This window comes from Archocentrus centrarchus, chromosome 14 (assembly GCF_007364275.1).
Source record: "Archocentrus centrarchus isolate MPI-CPG fArcCen1 chromosome 14, fArcCen1, whole genome shotgun sequence".
Lineage (NCBI taxonomy): Eukaryota > Metazoa > Chordata > Actinopteri > Cichliformes > Cichlidae > Archocentrus > Archocentrus centrarchus.
The window spans coordinates 27,277,699-27,297,330 of NC_044359.1; the positions used below are offsets into that span (position 1 = coordinate 27,277,699).

General features: G+C 41.2%; 1 protein-coding gene across 2 annotated transcripts; it reads left to right on the forward strand.

Annotated features, from left to right (window-relative positions):
• The first annotated feature begins 820 nt into the window (after positions 1-820).
• gusb (glucuronidase, beta) lies at positions 821-15,708 on the forward strand. 2 transcript variants are annotated; one of them, XM_030746409.1, is made up of 12 exons: positions 821-894; positions 4,378-4,563; positions 4,795-4,976; positions 5,080-5,222; positions 5,324-5,511; positions 6,646-6,798; positions 6,972-7,150; positions 7,832-7,978; positions 9,454-9,538; positions 13,413-13,589; positions 13,674-13,809; positions 15,320-15,708. In XM_030746409.1, exons 2-12 carry the CDS (start codon positions 4,396-4,398, stop codon positions 15,439-15,441), a joined length of 1,680 nt encoding a protein of 559 aa, XP_030602269.1. In that variant the 5' UTR covers positions 821-894; positions 4,378-4,395; the 3' UTR covers positions 15,442-15,708. The 2 variants fall into 2 exon arrangements, with proteins under 2 accessions (XP_030602269.1, XP_030602268.1); XM_030746408.1 differs by lacking the exon at positions 821-894 and adding an exon at positions 1,977-2,259.
• Positions 15,709-19,632: the final 3,924 nt, after the last annotated feature.

A 19,632-nucleotide genomic window follows, 5' to 3' on the forward strand; every position in this document is an offset into this window, starting at 1 on the left:
CATCCACACCTCTGGGCAATTTAGAATCACCAGTAAACCTAAGCTCACTAACTGTATGTCTTTGGACTGCAGAAGGACCCTCACTCACATCCTCACCACTCGCTGAAGAATTAAGTTTAGCCAATTAATTGGGTTCTCTATCACTGCTATGTATGTTGTTATTATTAATTTTTATTATATTGCTATTGTTTTTATTGAATGTTACAGTTGAACATTGTTACGAATTACAGTAAATGTAAGTCATGGTCAAATAAAATGATGGGTTTTTTTGCTTTTTTTTTTTTGCCTAGTTGGCCTAATGAAGTGGGAATGAAAAGTACAGGTGAATAAGGGGAAAGAAAAAAACAAAACAAGATATAATATAAGAATATTTTTCCCCAGCGTTTTTATTCTTTTCAGCTTTATTTTGGCTCTCCTGCTTAGGCCAATGTTTAACCTTTTGTGTACCTGTTTGGCTAAATGCAGGACTGTCAAGAGGCACACAGCTTGTCTATTGAATGTGAGAGGTATCACTTTTATTTTTTTCTTTTGCTTATTATTATTTTTATTGATATTTATTTTGATTTATTAGATTAGAGTTTCAAACTGAATAGGCATATTTTAGTAGCTGTTTTTTTACTTAAAAAGTGGATAATTTGTTCATTATATTTGTAAATAACCATAAGCATGTTTTATTGCAGCAAAGTGATTGTAGTTTTTCCTTTTGAAAACTTTGTAAATTTGCAGGCTTCCGTGTATAAGCATTTATTTTGAAGTGCACTTCCTGTTTAGTGAAGTGATCTGAATGTGAATGTAGCTTGTTTACTCTGCAATGCAACGGACACGGAGACGCGGTTTATCCTGCTTGTATCTTCAGTTATCTTCTCACTTGCAGCCCCTCCGAAGAGGCAAAAGGTGAACTAATTTATAAGTTAAAATATGGGAACATTTTTTGCTTGTTCTCTATTTGTATGCATAAATGTAAGACTGCACTTTATGTTTTCAGCTCTTACGTTGGTTGGTTGGTTGGTTATTGGTTGATACGGCTGTGGTGAAAGGTCGTAGCTCAATAAAAACGCCACAAACCATCAGTAAAGTCTCATCCTTGTTCGGGGGGCATGCTACAATATAATCTGTGAGGATTTTTTCCTGTCAGAACGTTGTTTAATTAAAGAACCAGTTCTGTTGCCAGTCAGCCTACATAAATGCATTTTTGACCAATATTAAATGTTTTCAACCAATAAAACATATCCAACTTTTCACTTCTGTGTGTTACTAAATTATTTTTGTGCTACTGAAATATTTAGCTTGCTAGTGAAGGAGTGTGAAGACTACATTGAGAAAAAAATTAATCATTTTGAGAATCTGCACATTTTGACTTTTTTCTCAAAATTTTGAATTTATTCTCAAAATGCACAATTTTTTTTTCTCAGTGTGGCCCAAATACTCCTTTGTACTAGTACCAGTGTGGCCAGCTGATAAAGTAAGCCCTACAGCCTGGAATGACATGGCCATTATGCTTCATAAAAGACTCAAGCCATTTTGTTTGGTGGTTTGTCCACGTCTCATGATTATAAAACATGTATATGTAAATTATACATGCAATAATATAGGTGTACACAGCAATAGTTTTCCAAGAAACATTTGAAAAAGGAGAATGTAAAAGATTAAATGGCATTTTTTTATGCTTTGCTCCGAGTATTTACGGATCTGTCAGGTTTCCAATATGTGTACCCCCCAATAGTAAACTCCTTCCTACGCCCTTGGTGCCATCTGTCAAAAAAGTGCCCACTGTCTTCAGCTGTGATCGCTGCTGCCACTCCTGCAGCTGCTCATGATAACTCTTAAACTTTTTGGGCTGTCAGGTTTTTTTCTCGCCTCTGTCAAGCAAGCCTAGAAGCAGCAGGTAATCCACCTGACGCAACTCAGGTGAAGCGCATCAAAACGTCAGTATCATATGTCTCATGCCCGGTGTAACGGAATGTCTGTTACCACGTGACCTCCGAAGAGGCAATAAAAAGCCCGGGGTCTGTCTCCGAGAGGACAGCAGGAGAGGGCTTCAGGATGTCCGTACCTGGAAGCTTCGCGGTGCTCCGTGTTTTGTGGCTGCTCGCCGTGTTTGACACGGTGTTCCCGCTGGACGGCGGCATGCTCTTTCCCCGGGAGTCCTCCTCCAGAGAGGTGAAGGAGCTGAACGGGCTCTGGCATTTCAGGGCTGACAGGTCCCCGAAGAGGAACGAGGGCTTCGAGAGGGCTTGGTACAACCGGTCCCTGGCAGAGGTGAGGGGGTGCCAAAAATTATCTACGATGTTTCTAGATATTTTTAATGTGTAATATCTTTGCATAAATTGTATTATATCACCTGTAGTCAACATGATTTGTGGAGGGCTTATATATTAAAAAAAAAAAAAAAAGAAATTACCTGTTTTGCACGTATTTTTATACGTCTGTGTTAACGGGTCAATATAACCAAAAAGTGCTTTTGGGACTTCGTAAATCGTCCGGGAAAAAAAGTTTCAATTTCCCAACTAATTTCATATCCATTGTATCAAGTTGACCTTAGGCTGTTGTAAATGCATGTTGGTCAAGCTCCCACACTTTTTATGAATTTACTGCAAGCAGATAAAGAATGAGCACATTGTAAAATATGTCCACCCTGTCATGAACAAAGTCAAATGAAAATAAATACATTTTCATACCAACGTGATTATACAATGCACATTTGCAGATAGCTAGTTTGTCCCTTGCTCAATAATAATATTTATTTGGTAAAATAAGGCTTTTGAAAATATTGAAATAATTGCAAATTGCTTGTGTCTTCAAAGAATCTGTGATAGTTGTGTTTTTCCTTTTTAAATAAAATCTCTAAAAACTGCAATCTGATCACTTTTTCAAACAATATTATTTGGCAGTGATTAGTTTATTAAGAAAACGTGAAAAGTTTTTACTAACTTGTGATGATAAAGTGATTATTTTCAAAAAACTGAAAAATGACAGGGTGGACAGTACGATGACAGGGTGGACAGTACGATGACAGGGTGGACAAAAATGTGTTAACTGCTGACATGAATAGATTTATTAAGAGCTTTCTCAACAAAAGTGAACATTACAAAATATAAATATGAACATTCATAAGCTTTTTGCATCACAATTAAGATATATAATAGGATCTAAGGTGGCAAAAGGAAGTGTATGACAAATTGCTTTTCTGGGAGTCACTTTCTAAGTTCTTCATTGTATTGTACTCAAACTCTCTGCATTTTTGTCTTAAGTTGTGTGACTGTTTGCTTGTGTCCAGTTGCCATTTGACTAACATAATCTTTCAGAGGGCAGCATGGTGGCATGGTGGTTATCACTACTGCCTCACAGTTAGAATGACATCTAGAAGGTCCGGGTTTGATTCCACTTTGGCCCGGGCTTCGCTCTCTCTGTGGAGTTTGGTCTAGGCTGCTGGGGGGTTCCCATGATGCACTGAGTGTTTCTTTTCATTCACCTCTTTTTACTCTGTTTATAATCCTCTCTGCATTTAATCATTAGTTATTATTAATCTCTGGCTCTCTTCCACAGCATTTCTTTTGTCCAGTCTCTCTCCCCTCAGCCCCAGCCAGTAGCAGCAGATGGCTGTCCCTCCCTGAGTCTGGTTCTGCTGGAGGTTTCTTCCTGTTAAAAGGGAGGTTTTCCTTCCTACTGTTGCCAAGTACTTGCTCATAGGGGGTCGTTTTGACTGTTGGGATTTCTCTGTAATTATTGTAGGGTCTTTACCTTACAATATAAAGCACCTTGAGGTGACTGTTTGTTGTGATTTGGCGCTATATAAATAAAATTGAATTAATTGAACAGGGGGACAGGAGCTGACGGCAAGACTGATGAAAGAAATCAGCACATTCTTTGATTTACTGCTGTCAGGCTGCAGTGGTCACATACAGTAATATGCATATTCAGTCTGTCTGAGTCTGTAAACGCCTTACAGTGAGTCTGATATAGACTTATAGCAAAAGTAAATAATTCTATTAAGCTACTTAGCGTGACATAAACTGTGTTAAACAACACAAAGCACACTCACTCACGCTCAGTGGTGACTGAATGGTTCGAGTTTTCAGCCCTTTAGAGGAAGCACAAACTGATATATTCTTGTCAGATTGTGTCTCCTTTTGAGGTCTTTAGAGGCACAAGGAAAAAAACACTGAAATCGAAGGTTGAAATCTTTCATTAAAAAAAAAATCTCACCTTATGGGCTCAGACTCATAAGAAGGGAGCTGACCACAACCTCAGAGAATCAAAATGAAGTCAAGTACATAAATATGTATATTGTCTACTTTAAAAGTGATGTTATAATTATGATATCCAGAAGCATCCCCATAATGTTCTGCCTTCTCTTTGTCGTTTCATGCTCCTCAGACTGGCCCGGTGATTGAAATGCCAGTTCCTGCCAGCTACAACGACATCACGCAGGACCCCACGCTGAGAGATTTCATTGGCTGGGTGTGGTACGAGCGAGAGGTGGTCGTGCCTGCCCGCTGGATCGCTGACGAGGGAACACGAGTGGTTCTTAGAGTGGGAAGTGCTCACTATTATTCAGTAGTGGTGAGTGTCACCTGCATCTTTCTGAGTCAATCCACTCAGTTTGAATAAAGACAAACATAAAAATCATCTTCAGCCCCATTTCCAAAACAAGTGTGGACTGCAGGCAGGCCAGTTTAGATCATGAGCTCATTAAACTTGTGGAGTCATGCTGCTGTAATACCTGCAGACTGTGGTTTGTGTGGTGGTCACTCATTGCAGCTTATATAATAAGGTGATCATTCCCTGTTGCAGTGGGTGAATGGTGTGAAAGTGACAGAGCATGAAGGTGGCCATCTTCCTTTTGAAGCAGAGATTGGCAGTTTAATCCGCAGAGACCCAACCGGGCCGTGCAGAATCACCATTGCTGTCAACAACACTCTGACTCTGGAGACCCTTCCTCCAGGCACCATCCAGTACATGAATGACTCCACCAGGTACCCTCATTCTTCAAGTCATGTTTTTGTCTTCACTGCAGCCGTTCAAGCTCAAAGCTGACCAGTGAGAATTTAGACAGTGAGGAGACTGTTTGGTCTGCAGGTATCCTGATGGGTATTTTGTGCAGAACATCAACTTTGATTTCTTCAACTATGCTGGGATACATCGTCCCGTACTGTTGTACACTACTCCTAAGGTGTACGTGGATGACATCACAGTGGAGACTAACTTCATGGATAACACTGGTAAATGAATGCAGTGACTCACAGATGCATGCAATTTACATCACGAACAACACATGTGCAGTTTCTGTCTATCAGACATTGCTGTTTCCTCTGGATTGTAGGTCTACTCAGATACAAAGTATCTGTTAATGGAGGCGGCAACAACACCCTGAATGTTGCACTGATTGACAAAGATGGCCACCGTGTGGCCTCCTCCAACAAGCCATCTGGAGTGCTCAGAGTGGTAGATGTGAAACTGTGGTGGCCATACTTGATGCACGAGAATCCAGGCTACCTTTACTCTATGGAGGTAAGACAGCACGCTAATGTACATGAAGGTGTGTTTCTGCAGCTCTAAGTGTGTTCATATCAGTGGTGGCGCTGGCAGCATATGATAATCACAAACATGCCTGGGGCAGGAGAGCAACTGATTTTACAAAGATAAAACTATAATATTAGAAAAATATGACAAGGTTAAACACTAAATTTGGCCTGTAAGCAACACAGCTGCTACAGCCAATGCAGCAGAACATGAGTGAGCAGAAAAAGTATAGTAGTTAAAAGCACTATACAAATGTGTGCACATGCTTAAAGTGGTTTGGTCACTGGAAATGCGCTACTATATCAAATTTTTTTAGAATTTTTCTGGCACTAGTAAGGAAAGCTGGCAGAGTGTAAGTTAACAAATGTCTGAGTATCACCACTCTATCATTAAGTCCTTGGGGGATCGGACAGATTAGAATTGTGTATTCATTAAAGATCTACTTCATTTATTCCACAAGTGTAGGAAATGAGGCAAGAAAAGAGTTTGTGTATCTGCCCTTGTGGCAGCAGAGGTGGAAGAGATGTTAGAGAAAGCGTTCCGCTGCATGTCCTGGTGGGTGATGGAGAGGGTGGTTAGGTTCACTGGGTAGTGACAGACTCAGAGCTGCTCTGTAGACCTTCTTACTGTCCATGCAGAGAGCTTTGACTAATCTTCCAGGAATGGTGATGCTATTTTCCAGATAATTGATCAGTCAGGCATTTTTTTTATACCTCTTGATCTCTTATCTTGACCAGAACTTGCTCCAGAGCAGGTTAGGTCTGCAGCATATGGTTACCATGGCAAAGTAAGAAGTGAGTAAGAAAGTAAGAAGCACTGAAAACCCGAAACCCTGCTTCACAGTACAGTCGTCAGGAGCCTGTCACATTACACTTAAATGCTGCGTTGTCAGTCAGATGTATCACAGTAAATCAGAGGTGGTTATTGCTGCTAAACAGCTGTTTGCTGTAAAATAAAGAGCCCTTCTTTAGTGTGACTTTGACTTTGAGGGTGTGTGTTTTAAAATGTTTTTTCTTCTCTAGAAAACAAACACAAGAATGGCTGCCAACTTTAAGTATCTACTGTTACAGGATCTGCAAAAGATGCAAGTAATGTTTCTAACATTTGCTCTTCAACATCTAGGTCCACCTAACTGCAGTCAGTGAGTCATCAGCATATGAGGATGTGTACACTCTGCCAGTCGGCATCCGCACAGTCAACGTTACCAGCACCCAGTTCCTCATCAACAACAAGCCGTTCTATTTCCATGGGGTCAATAAGCATGAGGACTCTGATGTGAGTACCACTAGAGGGAAGCAAAACCTTTGCAGAGGTCTCTGTCTCATTCCTCTTTGATGCACCATGTCAGCACTAACTCAAATGGCAATTTCAGGAACATTTTAGCAAAAAAAAAGTGGCCTTAATTCAGTGACCTGATCTTAAGCTTTTCTGGTTTTAATGTGTTGTAGATTCGAGGTAAAGGCTTGGACTGGCCCCTAATGGTCAAGGACTTTAACTTAATGAAGTGGTTGGGGGCCAACTCGTTCCGTACCAGCCACTACCCCTATGCTGAGGAGATCCTGCAGATGTGTGATCGCCATGGCATTGTGGTGATAGATGAGTGCCCAGGGGTGGGCATCAAAGACATGTAAGGGTCACCGCACACATCTGTGACCTTTGGGTATGCTTGTGGGTTCAGTGAAGTCAGACATGTGAAATCCTGTTGGTCACAGTGCATGAAGACATGGAGAAACTGTCCATCACCACTCTTATGAACTTCATGCTGTCTAAGTTAGAATGTTTAAAGCTTTTTACACTATTGTGACCAATAAGTATGTAACATGAAATGAAATGTGACTGTGGGGAAAAAATAAGTGATTGAGGGGGGTCCAAAAATGAAGGAAATCTGGCTGAATTATGGCAGCTTGTTTTTATATAGCTCGTTGTTATCGTGACATATTCTAGTACATCATCATAAATGGGGACAGACAAATCGTTGCTGTGTGCCATGTGTGATTCATGGGTATTATCATTCAGTCTACATATCAAACTTGATATCATACCCAAGTTAATTAGATCCATGTCACACAGTGTAGCTGACAATAAGATAATGAGAGAGCTAAAATCTGAGTCTGTAGCTGCCTTAATGCTGGTTCTAGTCTGTTTTTAAGGGCCTGGCTGAGTTGCACACTGGATCCTGTCTGTAAAACACTTTTTTTTTTTTTTTTGTTTTTTTTTAATCGTCACTTGTCCACATCTCTCAGGCCTAAATCTACACATATTACATTTTGTAATAAAACATTGTGTTTTTTGTGCCTTGCTGATATAGTCGCAGTTTTGGAAACGCCTCTCTCTCCCATCACCTGGTTGTCATGGACGAGCTTGTGCGTAGGGACAAGAACCATCCCTCTGTGGTCATGTGGTCAGTAGCCAATGAGCCTGCTGCAGAGCTGCTACCTGCTAAATTTTATTTCAAGTGAGTACTGGTGATTCTTCTTTTGAGCTGTAAAGCCCTGATTATAGCCACTCTTCAAAAAGTCATCACTACACAGACAAGCAATGTGATACTAGATCGTTCCATTTATTTTAAAAATGTGAACTCTAATGTTTATTCTACTTGTCAGACATGTGCTTTGTCACACTGTACATGTAACAGTAAAACAGTTCTTCAGATTAAAGTACCAGTAGAAAAGGCCAGTTTGCCACAGATTATAATTATTGTAACATTCATCTGATGCTGTGAGGGTTGTAAGTAGACTCCAACTGATTTATCAGTGGGCCGATATTATATTCACTGATCTGCCGGTATCTGCATTCATAATGGCTGACCAATGGAAAATTTAAGAAAGTAAAAGACCAGAGAAACACCCTTCAACCATGCTAGGAGTGTTAATGTTGCATAGTTTAACCACCAGATGGCACTCTGCAACTTCCCTGATGGCAACAAGCATTTGGGAGTCCACACAGCTGATCCGAGCAGAGTCTATCAGAGTCCAAATAAACTCAATTCAATTCAATTTTATTTATATAGCGCCAAATCACAACAAACAGCCGCCTCAAGGCAATTTGAATTGTGGGTAAAGACCCTACAATAATACAGAGAAAACCCAATAGTCAAAACGACCCCTTATGAGCAAGTACTTTGTGACAGTGGGAAGGAAAAACTCCCTTTTAACCTCCAGCAGAACCAGGCTCAGGGAGGGGCAGTCATCTGCTGCAACCAGTTGGGGCTGAGGGGAGAGAAAAAAAGACATGCTATGGAAGAGAGTCAGAGATTAATAATAATGATTAATAATAATGATGAATAATGATTAATAATGATTAAATGCAGAGTGGAGTATAAACTAAGTAAATAAGGTGAATGAAAAGAAACAGTGCATTATGGGACCCACCCAGCAGCCTAGGCCTATAGCAGCATAACTAAGGGTTCAGGGTCACCTGATCCAGCCCTAACAATAAGCTTGATCAAAAAGGAAAGTTTTAAGCCTAATCTTAAAAACAGACCTAATAAACTACACCTAACAAATATTATTAACAATATTATGTGTCTGACAGTTATTTTTAATAGTCGTTTTAACTGAACAGAAGTGAAACAAGTAAATGTCCAACTCAGGATGCAAATGAAACATTTAAAAGTAAATGATTCGTCATCCCCCTTCATGATGCAGCAACACTTGGCATGTCACAATCAGCACTTCATGTATTTAGTAGAGCTGTATTCCAAGATGCTTTTGCTGATTTGATGCCAGCAGACCTCACAGACCACCCTGCTGAACAAGAGAGAGAAAATAATACAAAGTAATTTAACAGAGTTAAAGACACTAATACATCTCAACAAATGCTAACACAAAGAGCATGATGTATGAAAAACAAGATTATGCATTGTCATTTATGTTTGTATCTGTAATGCGTATGTTTGTTTTATGTCTCACCCCCACCCACTCTTTGCAGGACTTTGATAAAGCACACCAAAGCTCTGGACCAGACCCGACCCGTCACCTATATCACAATGACTAACTATGACAGGGACCAAGGGGTGAGTTTCGACAGCCTCAACACTAATATCAGCATCATGTATTTGACACATCATTATTGATTGGGGTATTTGTTAACTAACACCTCCAAGATAAGTACCAAAACCTGTTAAGAGATTTTATTTAGTTTAGTTTATTCAGTTAGTCATGCTTTACAAAAGAAACACAACATTTCACAGCATAAGAAAAGTGTAAACACTTATTTCCATTTAATGTGAAACAAAACACATTGAGTGAGTTTGGGCCTTGTTTACCAAACTCCTAGTCTAACCATAAACTCTGAGTGGGGCAGCAGTATCAGTTCCAGAAAAGCTGATCAGAGTAAGTTCAGTCAACTACAGGGGTTGGACAATGAAACTGAAACACCTGTCATTTTAGTGTGGGAGGTTTCATGGCTAAATTGGACCAGCCTGGTGGCCAATCTTCATTAATTGCACATTGCACCAGTAAGAGCAGAGTGTGAAGGTCCAATTATCAGGGAAAGAGCACAGTTTTGCTCAAAATATTGCAATGCACACAACATTATGGGTGACATACCAGAGTTCAAAGAGGACAAATTGTTGGTGCACGTCTTGCTGGCACATCTGTGACCAAGACAGCAAGTCTTTGTGATGTATCAGGAGCCACGGTATCCAGGGTAATGTCAGCATACCACCAAGAAGGACGAACCACATCCAACAGGATTAACTGTGGACGCAAGAGGAAGCTGTCTGAAAGGGATGTTCGGGTGCTAACCCGGATTGTATCCAAAAAACATAAAACCACGCCTGCCCAAATCACGGCAGAATTAAATGTGCACTCGCCTGTTTCCAACAAAACTGTCCGTCGGGAGCTCCACAGGGTCAATATACACAGCCGGGCTGCTATAGCCAAACCTTTGGTCACGCCTGCCAATGACAAACGTCCGTTTCAATGGTGCAAGGAGTGCAAATCTTGGGCTGTGGACAATGTGAAACATGTATTGTTCTCTGATGAGTCCACCTTTACTGTTTTCCCCACAACCGGGAGAGTTACGGTGTGGAGAAGCCCCAAAGAAGCGTACCACCCAGACTGTTGCATGCCCAGAGTGAAGCATGGGGGTGAATCAGTGGGCTGCCATATCATGGCATTCCCTTGGCCCAATACTTGTGCTAGATGAGCGCGTCACTGCCAAGGACTACCGAACCATTCTGGAGGACCATGTGCATCCAATGGTTCAAACATTGTATCCTGAAGGCGGTGCCGTGTATCAGGATGACAATGCACCAATGCACACAGCAAGACTGGTGAAAGATTGGTTTGATGAACATGAAAGTGAAGATGAACATCTCCCATGGCCTGCACAGTCACCAGATCTAATTATTATTCAGCCACTTTGGGGTGTTTTGGAGCAGCGAGTCAGGAAACGTTTTCCTCCACCAGCATCACGTCGTGACCTGGCCACTATCCTGCAAGAAGAATGTCTTAAAATCCCTCTGTCCACTGTGCAGGACTTGTATATGTCATTCCCAAGATGAATTGACGCTGTATTGGCCGCAAAAGGACGCCCTACACCATACTAATAAATTATTGTGGTCTAAAACCAGGTGTTTCAGTTTCATTGTCCAACCCCTGTATGCTCACCCTGAGTTAAGCGTATGTGTGAGCAGAGAAGGGGAAAACAGCAGGGGAGTTTTGATACCACAATTCACCTTAGCGAGGAACAAATAAAGAGCCGAGCCTCTGAGGAATATGAATGCATGCCAGTGTGCACTCAATCATTTACCCAACTTCAAAACGATTCATTAAAATCTTTATTTAAACATTATTTATTATTATTTTTTAAGATAGATTAAGATAGTGTTTATTTGTCACATGCACAGTTATACACAGTACAATGCACAGTGAAATGTATTTTGTACCTGCAACCATATATACACACACATATAAATAATAATAAGAAGAATAAAAATAAAAAAGTAATTCACACTATACTCTATATACTATACACTATGCACACTTTTACGTGGAATTATAGATTATAAATTATAATATTTTACATTGTGCAATAATGGTCCAGTTAGGGCTCAGAGTTGAGCAGACGGATGGCTTGTGGGTAAAAACTCTTCTTCAACCTTTCAGTCTTAGCCCTCAGGCAGCGGTAACGCCGGCCTGATGGGAGCAGGGAGAAGAGAGAGTGTCCGGGGTGGCTGGGCTGTTTTAGGATCTTCATGGCCCTCAGCCTGCACTGCTTGGTGTAAATGTCCTGCAGGTTGGGGAGGGTGGTTCTGATGGTCCGTTCAGCTGAACGAACCACCCTTTTTAGGGCCATGAAGTCCTGCTTGGTGCAGTTTCCCATCCAGGTGGTGATGCTCCCACGCATGATGCTCTCGATGGTGCAGGTGTAAAAGTTCCTGAGCACCTTGAGTGGGAGCTTGAAGTCTCTCAGCCGCCTGAGGAGGTAGAGACGCTGTCTGGCCTTCTTCACAGTGATGTTTATGTGATGAGTCCAGGACAGGTCCTGTGAGATGGTCACTCCCAGGTATTTGGTAGTCCCTCTGCTGCTTCCTGCTGAAGTCCACGATCAGTTCCTTCGTTTTGCTGACGTTGAGCAGGAGGTGGTTCTCCTGGCACCAGTTCTCCAGGCGGGAGACCTCTCTCCTGTAGGCTGTCTCCTCATTGTGGGAGATTAGTCCCACAACAGCAGTGTCGTCAGCAAACTTGATGATGACGTTGGACTCTGACGTGGCCTCGCAGTCATGGGTGTACAGTGAGTACAGCAGAGGGCTGAGCACACAGCCTTGGGGGGATCCGGTGTTGAGGGTGAGGGAGGATGAGGTGAGGTGACCCACTCGTACCACCTGTGGTCTGCTGGTCAGGAAGCTGTGAACCCACCTGCACAGGGATGGGCCCAGGCCCAGGTCCAGCAGCTTAGAGACCAGCCTGGAGGGAACTATGGTGTTGAATGCTGAGCTGTAATCTACAAACAGCACTCTCACATAGTTCCCCTTACCGGTGTCTATGTGTGAAAGGGTCTTGTGGAGGAGGAAGGATATGGCGTCATCTGTGGATCTGTCTGGCCGGTATGCAAACTGTAGTGGGTCGAGGGTGGTGGGCAGTGAGGAGGTGATGAATGTCTTGATGAGTCTCTCAAAACACTTCATCACCACAGAGGTGAGTGCTATTATTTAAAGTGATTGCTAGAGTAGAGTAAATGTTTCATTGTAGGGGACCTGAGTGACAGCTGCTTTACGCTACATAGACTTAGAGTTATAAGGATGGAAACTATAGATTTTATTCTGAGGTGACAATAAATCTGCGAAGCCCAGTGATCGTTGTCTGTCCCTACATTGATGTTAAATGTAAGAAATTATGAACAAACATATAGATGGGATTATGCTTGTGAAGACATAGTTTGCAGATTAATGTGCTCTGATATGTGCTTTGATATTGATTGAATGAGGAAATGAAACAGAGTTTCAGGTGCGGCAGGAGGGGAGGAGTCAGAGAAACAGACTAGGTTAGGTTCACGCCTTTTTTCTGAACACAAAACCTAGAGAACTTTAGAGTGCAGCTAAACTCTGCCCACTACTAACTGTAGCTGCTACTCTGTAAAGGCCCTTTGCTGGGTAAATACCCTTATTCTCGCTTTAGCTAAAGGCCAGCAACACTGTTGATGACTGCCATTTACCCAGCTTATATTAATATGCTGATAAAACTGGATATTTGCCAAAGTCTTATAGGAAGAAGCTTTAGGTTTTTGCCTGACAACAAATATGCTTTAAGAATTTTGGCTTGTATATGAATGAATAAAGGAAACTTCAAGAAGCTGGAGAATTTCTTGCAGCCTTTAGAATAATTAAACTGCCATAACCATGTTGAAGAATACCTCTGAATCTTTTCTTTTCCTCTCTCTAGGCTCCCTATGTAGATGTAGTGTGTGTAAACAGTTACTTCTCCTGGTACCGTGATTCAGGCCACCTGGAGGTCATTCCCATCCAACTCAACACTCAGTTTGAGAACTGGTACAGAAAGTACCAGAAACCCATCATCCAGAGTGAATATGGAGCAGATGCAGTGGCAGGGCTTCACACAGTGAGGACACACACACACACACACACACACACACACTAATCCGTCTGTACTGCATCTTTACCAAGTCTTACACTCACTCTTCAGGATCCACCTGTGATGTTCTCTGAGGAGTACCAGAGTGCTCTCCTGCAGAGCTACCATGATGTGTTTGACCAGAAGAGGAAGCAGTATGTCATTGGTGAACTGATCTGGAACTTTGCTGACTTCATGACTACACAAGGTACTGCAGCTTCAAACTACAACAATCTGTAGAACTAGAACTGCTGCCATTTCTGCCATTTATATAGTACTCCTGATAGTAAGCAGATAGTATAGTTTTAGTTTGTTATCAGGTTAAGAAATCTCTTCCTGAATGATAGTTCACATCATCAGATGAACTGTCAACCTGACTATTTGTTAGTCCGATTACCTCAAACACACTCCCAGTTTTGTGTCATTGATTGAACATTATTTAAACTTTAACCTGTCAGTTAATAACATCAGATACTTTTTCCAACATTCAAGGGGCAATCAAAATGATTTCCTTTTGGAACTATGGACATTAAAACCCCCAAACACACTTGTTAATTAAATTTAGCTACAAAGCCCTTTAAGATCAGCTGGTAATAGGGTTGAGCCATTTTTGCGTCATAGTCCAAGCATCTTATTGCCCCCGTGGCATTGCAGACTGGGGGAGCAGAGGAGCCGACTGTTACAGTAACGCTATCCACCCTCTGTAATGTATAGTGCAAAATTAATTTAATGCATGAGTGGGGAAATTGGATAAAAATGACCTCAATTGGCGAGCTATAGCAAATCACTCTGAGCATCATCGGTCCTGACATCAACCATCAGCACAGCCCTAGCTGCTAGTGCAGCAATAGCACCCTTGGAGGGCGCTGGATCTCCAAAACTGTGTCAAAACTGCAAAGAGAACAAAGTCGCTGGAAGCCAGCCAACTATGATTTACATTTATAAGATGAGCAGGAGCAGGCCTTTACCTACACCTGTGCTCTGGACAGAGAGCAGAAGACTGTGGTTGTAGCTGCTTTTGGCTCCTTGACTACTTGTACTGAAATGCTTGATGAATGAATCCTTTCACACTTTAAAAAAAAAGGTGCAAGATGTACATTTTGAAACTTGAATATATAAAAAAAAAATGAATAAAGTTTTCATTAGATTATGACACTGGCTCAAAGATGTCTGCACTGTGTAGCAGGGACAGCTATCCATATCTGACCTTTAACCTCCAGTATCACTTTATACCTCAACTTATGCCTCAACTTTAGACCCTTGGCCTCATTCATGTTGTTTTCTTGCAGCCTTCAGTATTTGGATAAGGGGGGGGCATGCCAAGTAATCAGCCAACACTACAAGGTTGCATGCTGCCTCCATGAACTGTGTGGCTACATTGCACAGATGCAGATACCTCCTAATAAGTGCTAAGTAATTTAATACCAGAATCTCACTCACCAAAATTGGAGCACAAATTCCTTGTTTAGACTGGACTTCATAATAGACCGTTTTATTTGTCAGATAATTACATTAAAATGCTCCAGAGATAAAGAAGTCCCCTTCAGTGACTGAACAGCCAGTGGCTACAAGTGTCCATGCTAGCACCCACCCACAGTCCTGCTGAGGGAGAGCCAGTGGAGGCATGAAATCATAAATACAACAATGGCTGAAGCTCTTAGGAAGCAACTGTCAGGATTAATCACTGATAATCTCGTCAAACTTTCTTGTATCTGCAGGAATCTTTCGTGTGGTTGGGAACAAGAAGGGTATTTTCACAAGGCAAAGGCAGCCCAAAGCATCAGCCTTCATCCTGAAGAGGAGATACTGGAGACTGGCTAATGAGATGTTTTCTAATTAATACCCTAGTTCAAAATGGGATGATGTGTGAAATATAAATGAAAACAGAATGCAATGATTTGCTAATCTCTAAAACTAAACCTCCATTGTATTTATAATCATTTTAAAATAACATTAAATGAAGTTTTATGCACTGATCAGCCAGTTAATCAATTTTTAGCTTTTTTTCCCCCCATGACATGATTGTTGACAGATAATACTCTGTAATACTGTGTTTTTGCACTAGCTGTTAGTTTTCTATAGCAATCCAATAAACATCAGTGTTGTCCTCAGCTCAAAAGTTGTGTTGTTGTGCTTTAATACATTTCTATATTCACAAATATTCAAAAACCACCGAAGAGACAATACAGGGTACCACAACTTTCAAGGAATGGCACAGCTGGAGTCCAGTCCCGACCCGTTTCACCAAATAACTCAGCCCTAGTCTGCAGGTGGTTTACTGTGGGAGGATACTCTAACAGTGTGGGAATGCAAGTGCTTTAATTAGTGACCCCCAGGAATCAGCGAGGTGTTCCCAGTGTTAGAGCTCTACCCACATTTTCCACATTACAGCTATAGAGCAGATTCCCCAAAGAGAGCCCGCTGTCTAAATCCTAGCAAGGGAATTAAACTCAAACTTAGACACTCGTAAAGAATCAATCAGTGTGCCCAACAAACCTAAAATCACATGAGCAACCAGTGATTTATTGACTCCCCCCCCAAAATAGCTGCGAATCTCTCAAAACAAATTACACCGTCAGAAACCCTCCCCTCAGAGCCCCCTGCCAGGAAGGCCCAAAAGAAATTAATGTCACAGGAACGCAGGCTAAAACCCACTAATGAAGTCTGGCTTTAAACAGGACAAGACCTCGTTTTGTCATGAACCAACTCAATTCAAACAGGGAGAACACGCAGACAACTGCGAGTTTAAACGAGCAAAATCTAATTAAACTGACAGAAAAAGGTAGCACTACAGTGTCAGTTGTGTTGTGGGTACATGCATGTTTGTAAATTATGTGTGTGCCAGAAGAGTTAAACCAAATGAGCTCCTTTCTGCTAGGGAGTACAGATCTTTTCATAAAAAGACACACAGACCTAAAATGTGAAGAGACGTATTGATTGTGGACGGTGGTGTGACTGCAGACGCTTCACTATCAGTCACTCTCACTGTACCGTCATCACGTGGTTGACCTTTGTGTTCCAGCTGGACAAATATTAATTTTGCCATTAAGCACCCTCATGAAGTCTGTTTCTGACTGTTTGGTCAGAGACATTCACACTAGTGAACTGTTGGAGGTCATGTTGTAGCTCTGGCAGCGCTCATCCTGTTCCTCCTTGCACAAAGGAGCAGATACCGGTCCTGCTGATGGGTTAAGGACCTGTAGGAGAGCCCTGTCCAGCTCTCCTACAGTAAATGCCTGTCTCCTGGAATCTCCTCCATGCTCCTGAGACTGTGCACACAGCAAACCTTCTGGCAATAGCACAGTATTGATGTGCCAACCTGAAGGAGTTGGACTATCTGTGCAACCTCTATAGGAACCAGGTGGAAAACTAGTGAAAAAACAGTCAGAAAATATGAAGAGGGAAAAATATCAGTGGGCTCCACCTGTAAAACCATTCCTGTTTTGGGGGCTGTCTCATTGCTGCCCCTCTAGTGCACCTGTTGTTCATTTCATGAACACCGCAGCAGCTGAAACTGATTAACAACCCCTCTGCTCCTTACTGGCCAGATCAATATCCCAGAAGTTTCACTGGCTTGCTGAACTCTGATTAAAAGTTTCTTTGATTTTTTTTTTTTTTTTTTTTGAGCTGTGCATAACCACTGAGTAAAAAAATAGTAGTAGTATTTAGTTATACCATAGTGTACAGGTGAGTTTATGTTTTATAAGCTGTCTTTTTAGATTATGTAATCCCAGCCTTGCATATTCCTCTAACTCTTTTATTACCACTCGAGTATCATCCTGGAGCTAAAGGCAGCATTTGTCCTAGATGTCGCAGAACTAGTTCATCACACAGGAACTGCTGTGTGACCCTTTGTGTTCTATGTAGGCTACTGAAGACCCAAACTATAGTTTACTCATATGATTTCCTCTCTGTTTCTCGATATAAAAGCTCAGTTTTACAAATTTTACTCATCTAAAGTCATCTCTGAGTCATTTTCCATCACTTGGCTGCTTTCCTGTGCTGCATCTCTACTCAAAACGTGCTGCTGTTTCAGTCGTGCTGATTACTGAGTTTTTCTTTGAAAAGGATATTTACTACAATCATAAACATAAAAGTATGGCAGCTATTTTTGTGAGGACACTCACCGAGATAATACCTCCCTTATTCCATCAGAATTAGCCTAAATGTTTTATACAATCTTAACTAAACCTGAAACCAAGTATAAGCCCTCAAAGTGTCTCCATCCATAATCTCCCTGTAAACAGGTTTGGGTAGGATGTGTACTCAGCTCCTGTAGGTCATGAACAGCAATCAAATCCTCCATGGTAAGTGTAGTGGATGACAGAGCCAAATGTTCACCATCACATTTACCACCTCTGGAGCACCGCTTTTCCTGCTGTGCCGTCAGGTGATCAGTGCACTCAAGACACTGCAGTAGCTCCACATCACACTCTTGACTTCTCCACTCACCTTGCAGAAACTTCAGTGGACTACAAACACCTTAGACTCTGTGCCTCTACACCCTTCCTCCACAGTCTAGGACCCTGAAATGCAATATTTTCATCTGAAAAGATTTCACTGAGCAAAACTGGTAAGACTCTTGTGACGTTGTCTCTGGTTCGGGGTTGGCTTAGCTTTCGGGATTTTTCTAACTGTGCTACCATATTTTTAGAGATTAGAGGCTTTCTCCTGGCAACCCTTCAAACAGCCATACCTGTTCACTCTAATTGTGCTGCCGTGAACTTTAATATTTAACGTGCTGAGGCCTGCAGTCTGAGATTATTTGACCTTGGAGTGAATTTGGTGGGATGTCCACTCCTGGGTAGACCGACAACTATTTTAAATGTTTTCCACTTGTGAATAATCTTTGTCACTGCAGAATGATGGACTTCAAACTGGCAGCAACAAATGTGTCTCTGAGATCACTGCTGATCGTCTTTCCTCCATGGGATTACACTAACACACCACCTGAACCCTCCAAACTGACAACTTTTAACCTTTCATTTTTAGACTGTGTACTGCATTTTCATAAAATTAACTTTTTAAATTATCCGCTCAGTTTTACTCATGATGAATGCAGACACACCAGCGCACAAGAATAAATGTAAAGGGCAAAATAGCCCACACAGCATAGTTGCTGTGGGGATTCAACAGTACTATGAATCCACCTTGAGGTGTTTATGTGAACACTGAAACAGGTTTACTTGCTGCAACATTTATACATGCTGAATTATAGAAGATGACGGGTGACAAAATGTTCTAAAAGTTGCCAAAAGTAGAGCCAAAAAGATACACAATGGGTGATATTTTAATGTTATATTTAAAAGCGAAGACAATGTCTTTGGTAACTCGCCGTGATGTTACCACACCACCATCTGCTGAGCTTTGATGCATCTTATAGTAAACTAGAACTTTGTAACTGTAACTTTATCTTTTAGATAAAAGCACCTTATTATTGTTGAAGGAGACTCAAAAATGTTGAGCTTAGAATTTGTTGAATTAACAAGGTTGCCTTTTAGGTTTTATTAGCCAAAATGTCCTGAACATTTAGGCTTTTGGTCTTTCTGTATATTAAACACAGATTTCATTCAAATAACTTAAAGTAACAGCTTCAGAGGGAATGTTTTAATGGTAGATCATTTCCACATGACAATGACACAATTAAAAATGTTCTCATGTCAACCTTTTTCCACAGTTTTCCCTTAAGGTAAGCTGGATTTAAACAGGTTATTTTTTTTTTTTTTTGCACCCTCCTACCATTCATGTAACACTTTTCCATGTAAGAAAATACAGCATTTTAACATATTTGGCAATACAGAAGCAAACCCAGTAAGATTTCCTCCACAAAGAAATTTAATAAACTTTTGATGCTGACACGTGGATTTCCTAGCCCTCCAACCCCTCAACTTTTTTCTTTTTTTGACTAAAATAACCCAGAATGTTAACAGTCTATACAGCTAAAGGGCATAATCAATGCTGAAAAGAAACATTACAATCTTACCATTGAACCGAGTGTTTTTAGCTAACAAACATCACCTAACTAAGCAAA

What these genes read in the sequence shown, in the direction of transcription:
- gusb (XM_030746408.1), top strand. Translation starts at nt 2,044, where the DNA reads ATGTCCGTACCTGGAAGCTTCGCGGTGCTCCGTGTTTTGTGGCTGCTC. An exon ending in CAGTGGCAGGGCTTCACACA is followed by an intron (nt 13,590 to 13,673) that starts GTGAGGACACAC and finishes CTCACTCTTCAG; the next exon opens with GATCCACCTGTGATGTTCTC. An exon ending in TGACTTCATGACTACACAAG is followed by an intron (nt 13,810 to 15,319) that starts GTACTGCAGCTT and finishes TTGTATCTGCAG; the next exon opens with GAATCTTTCGTGTGGTTGGG.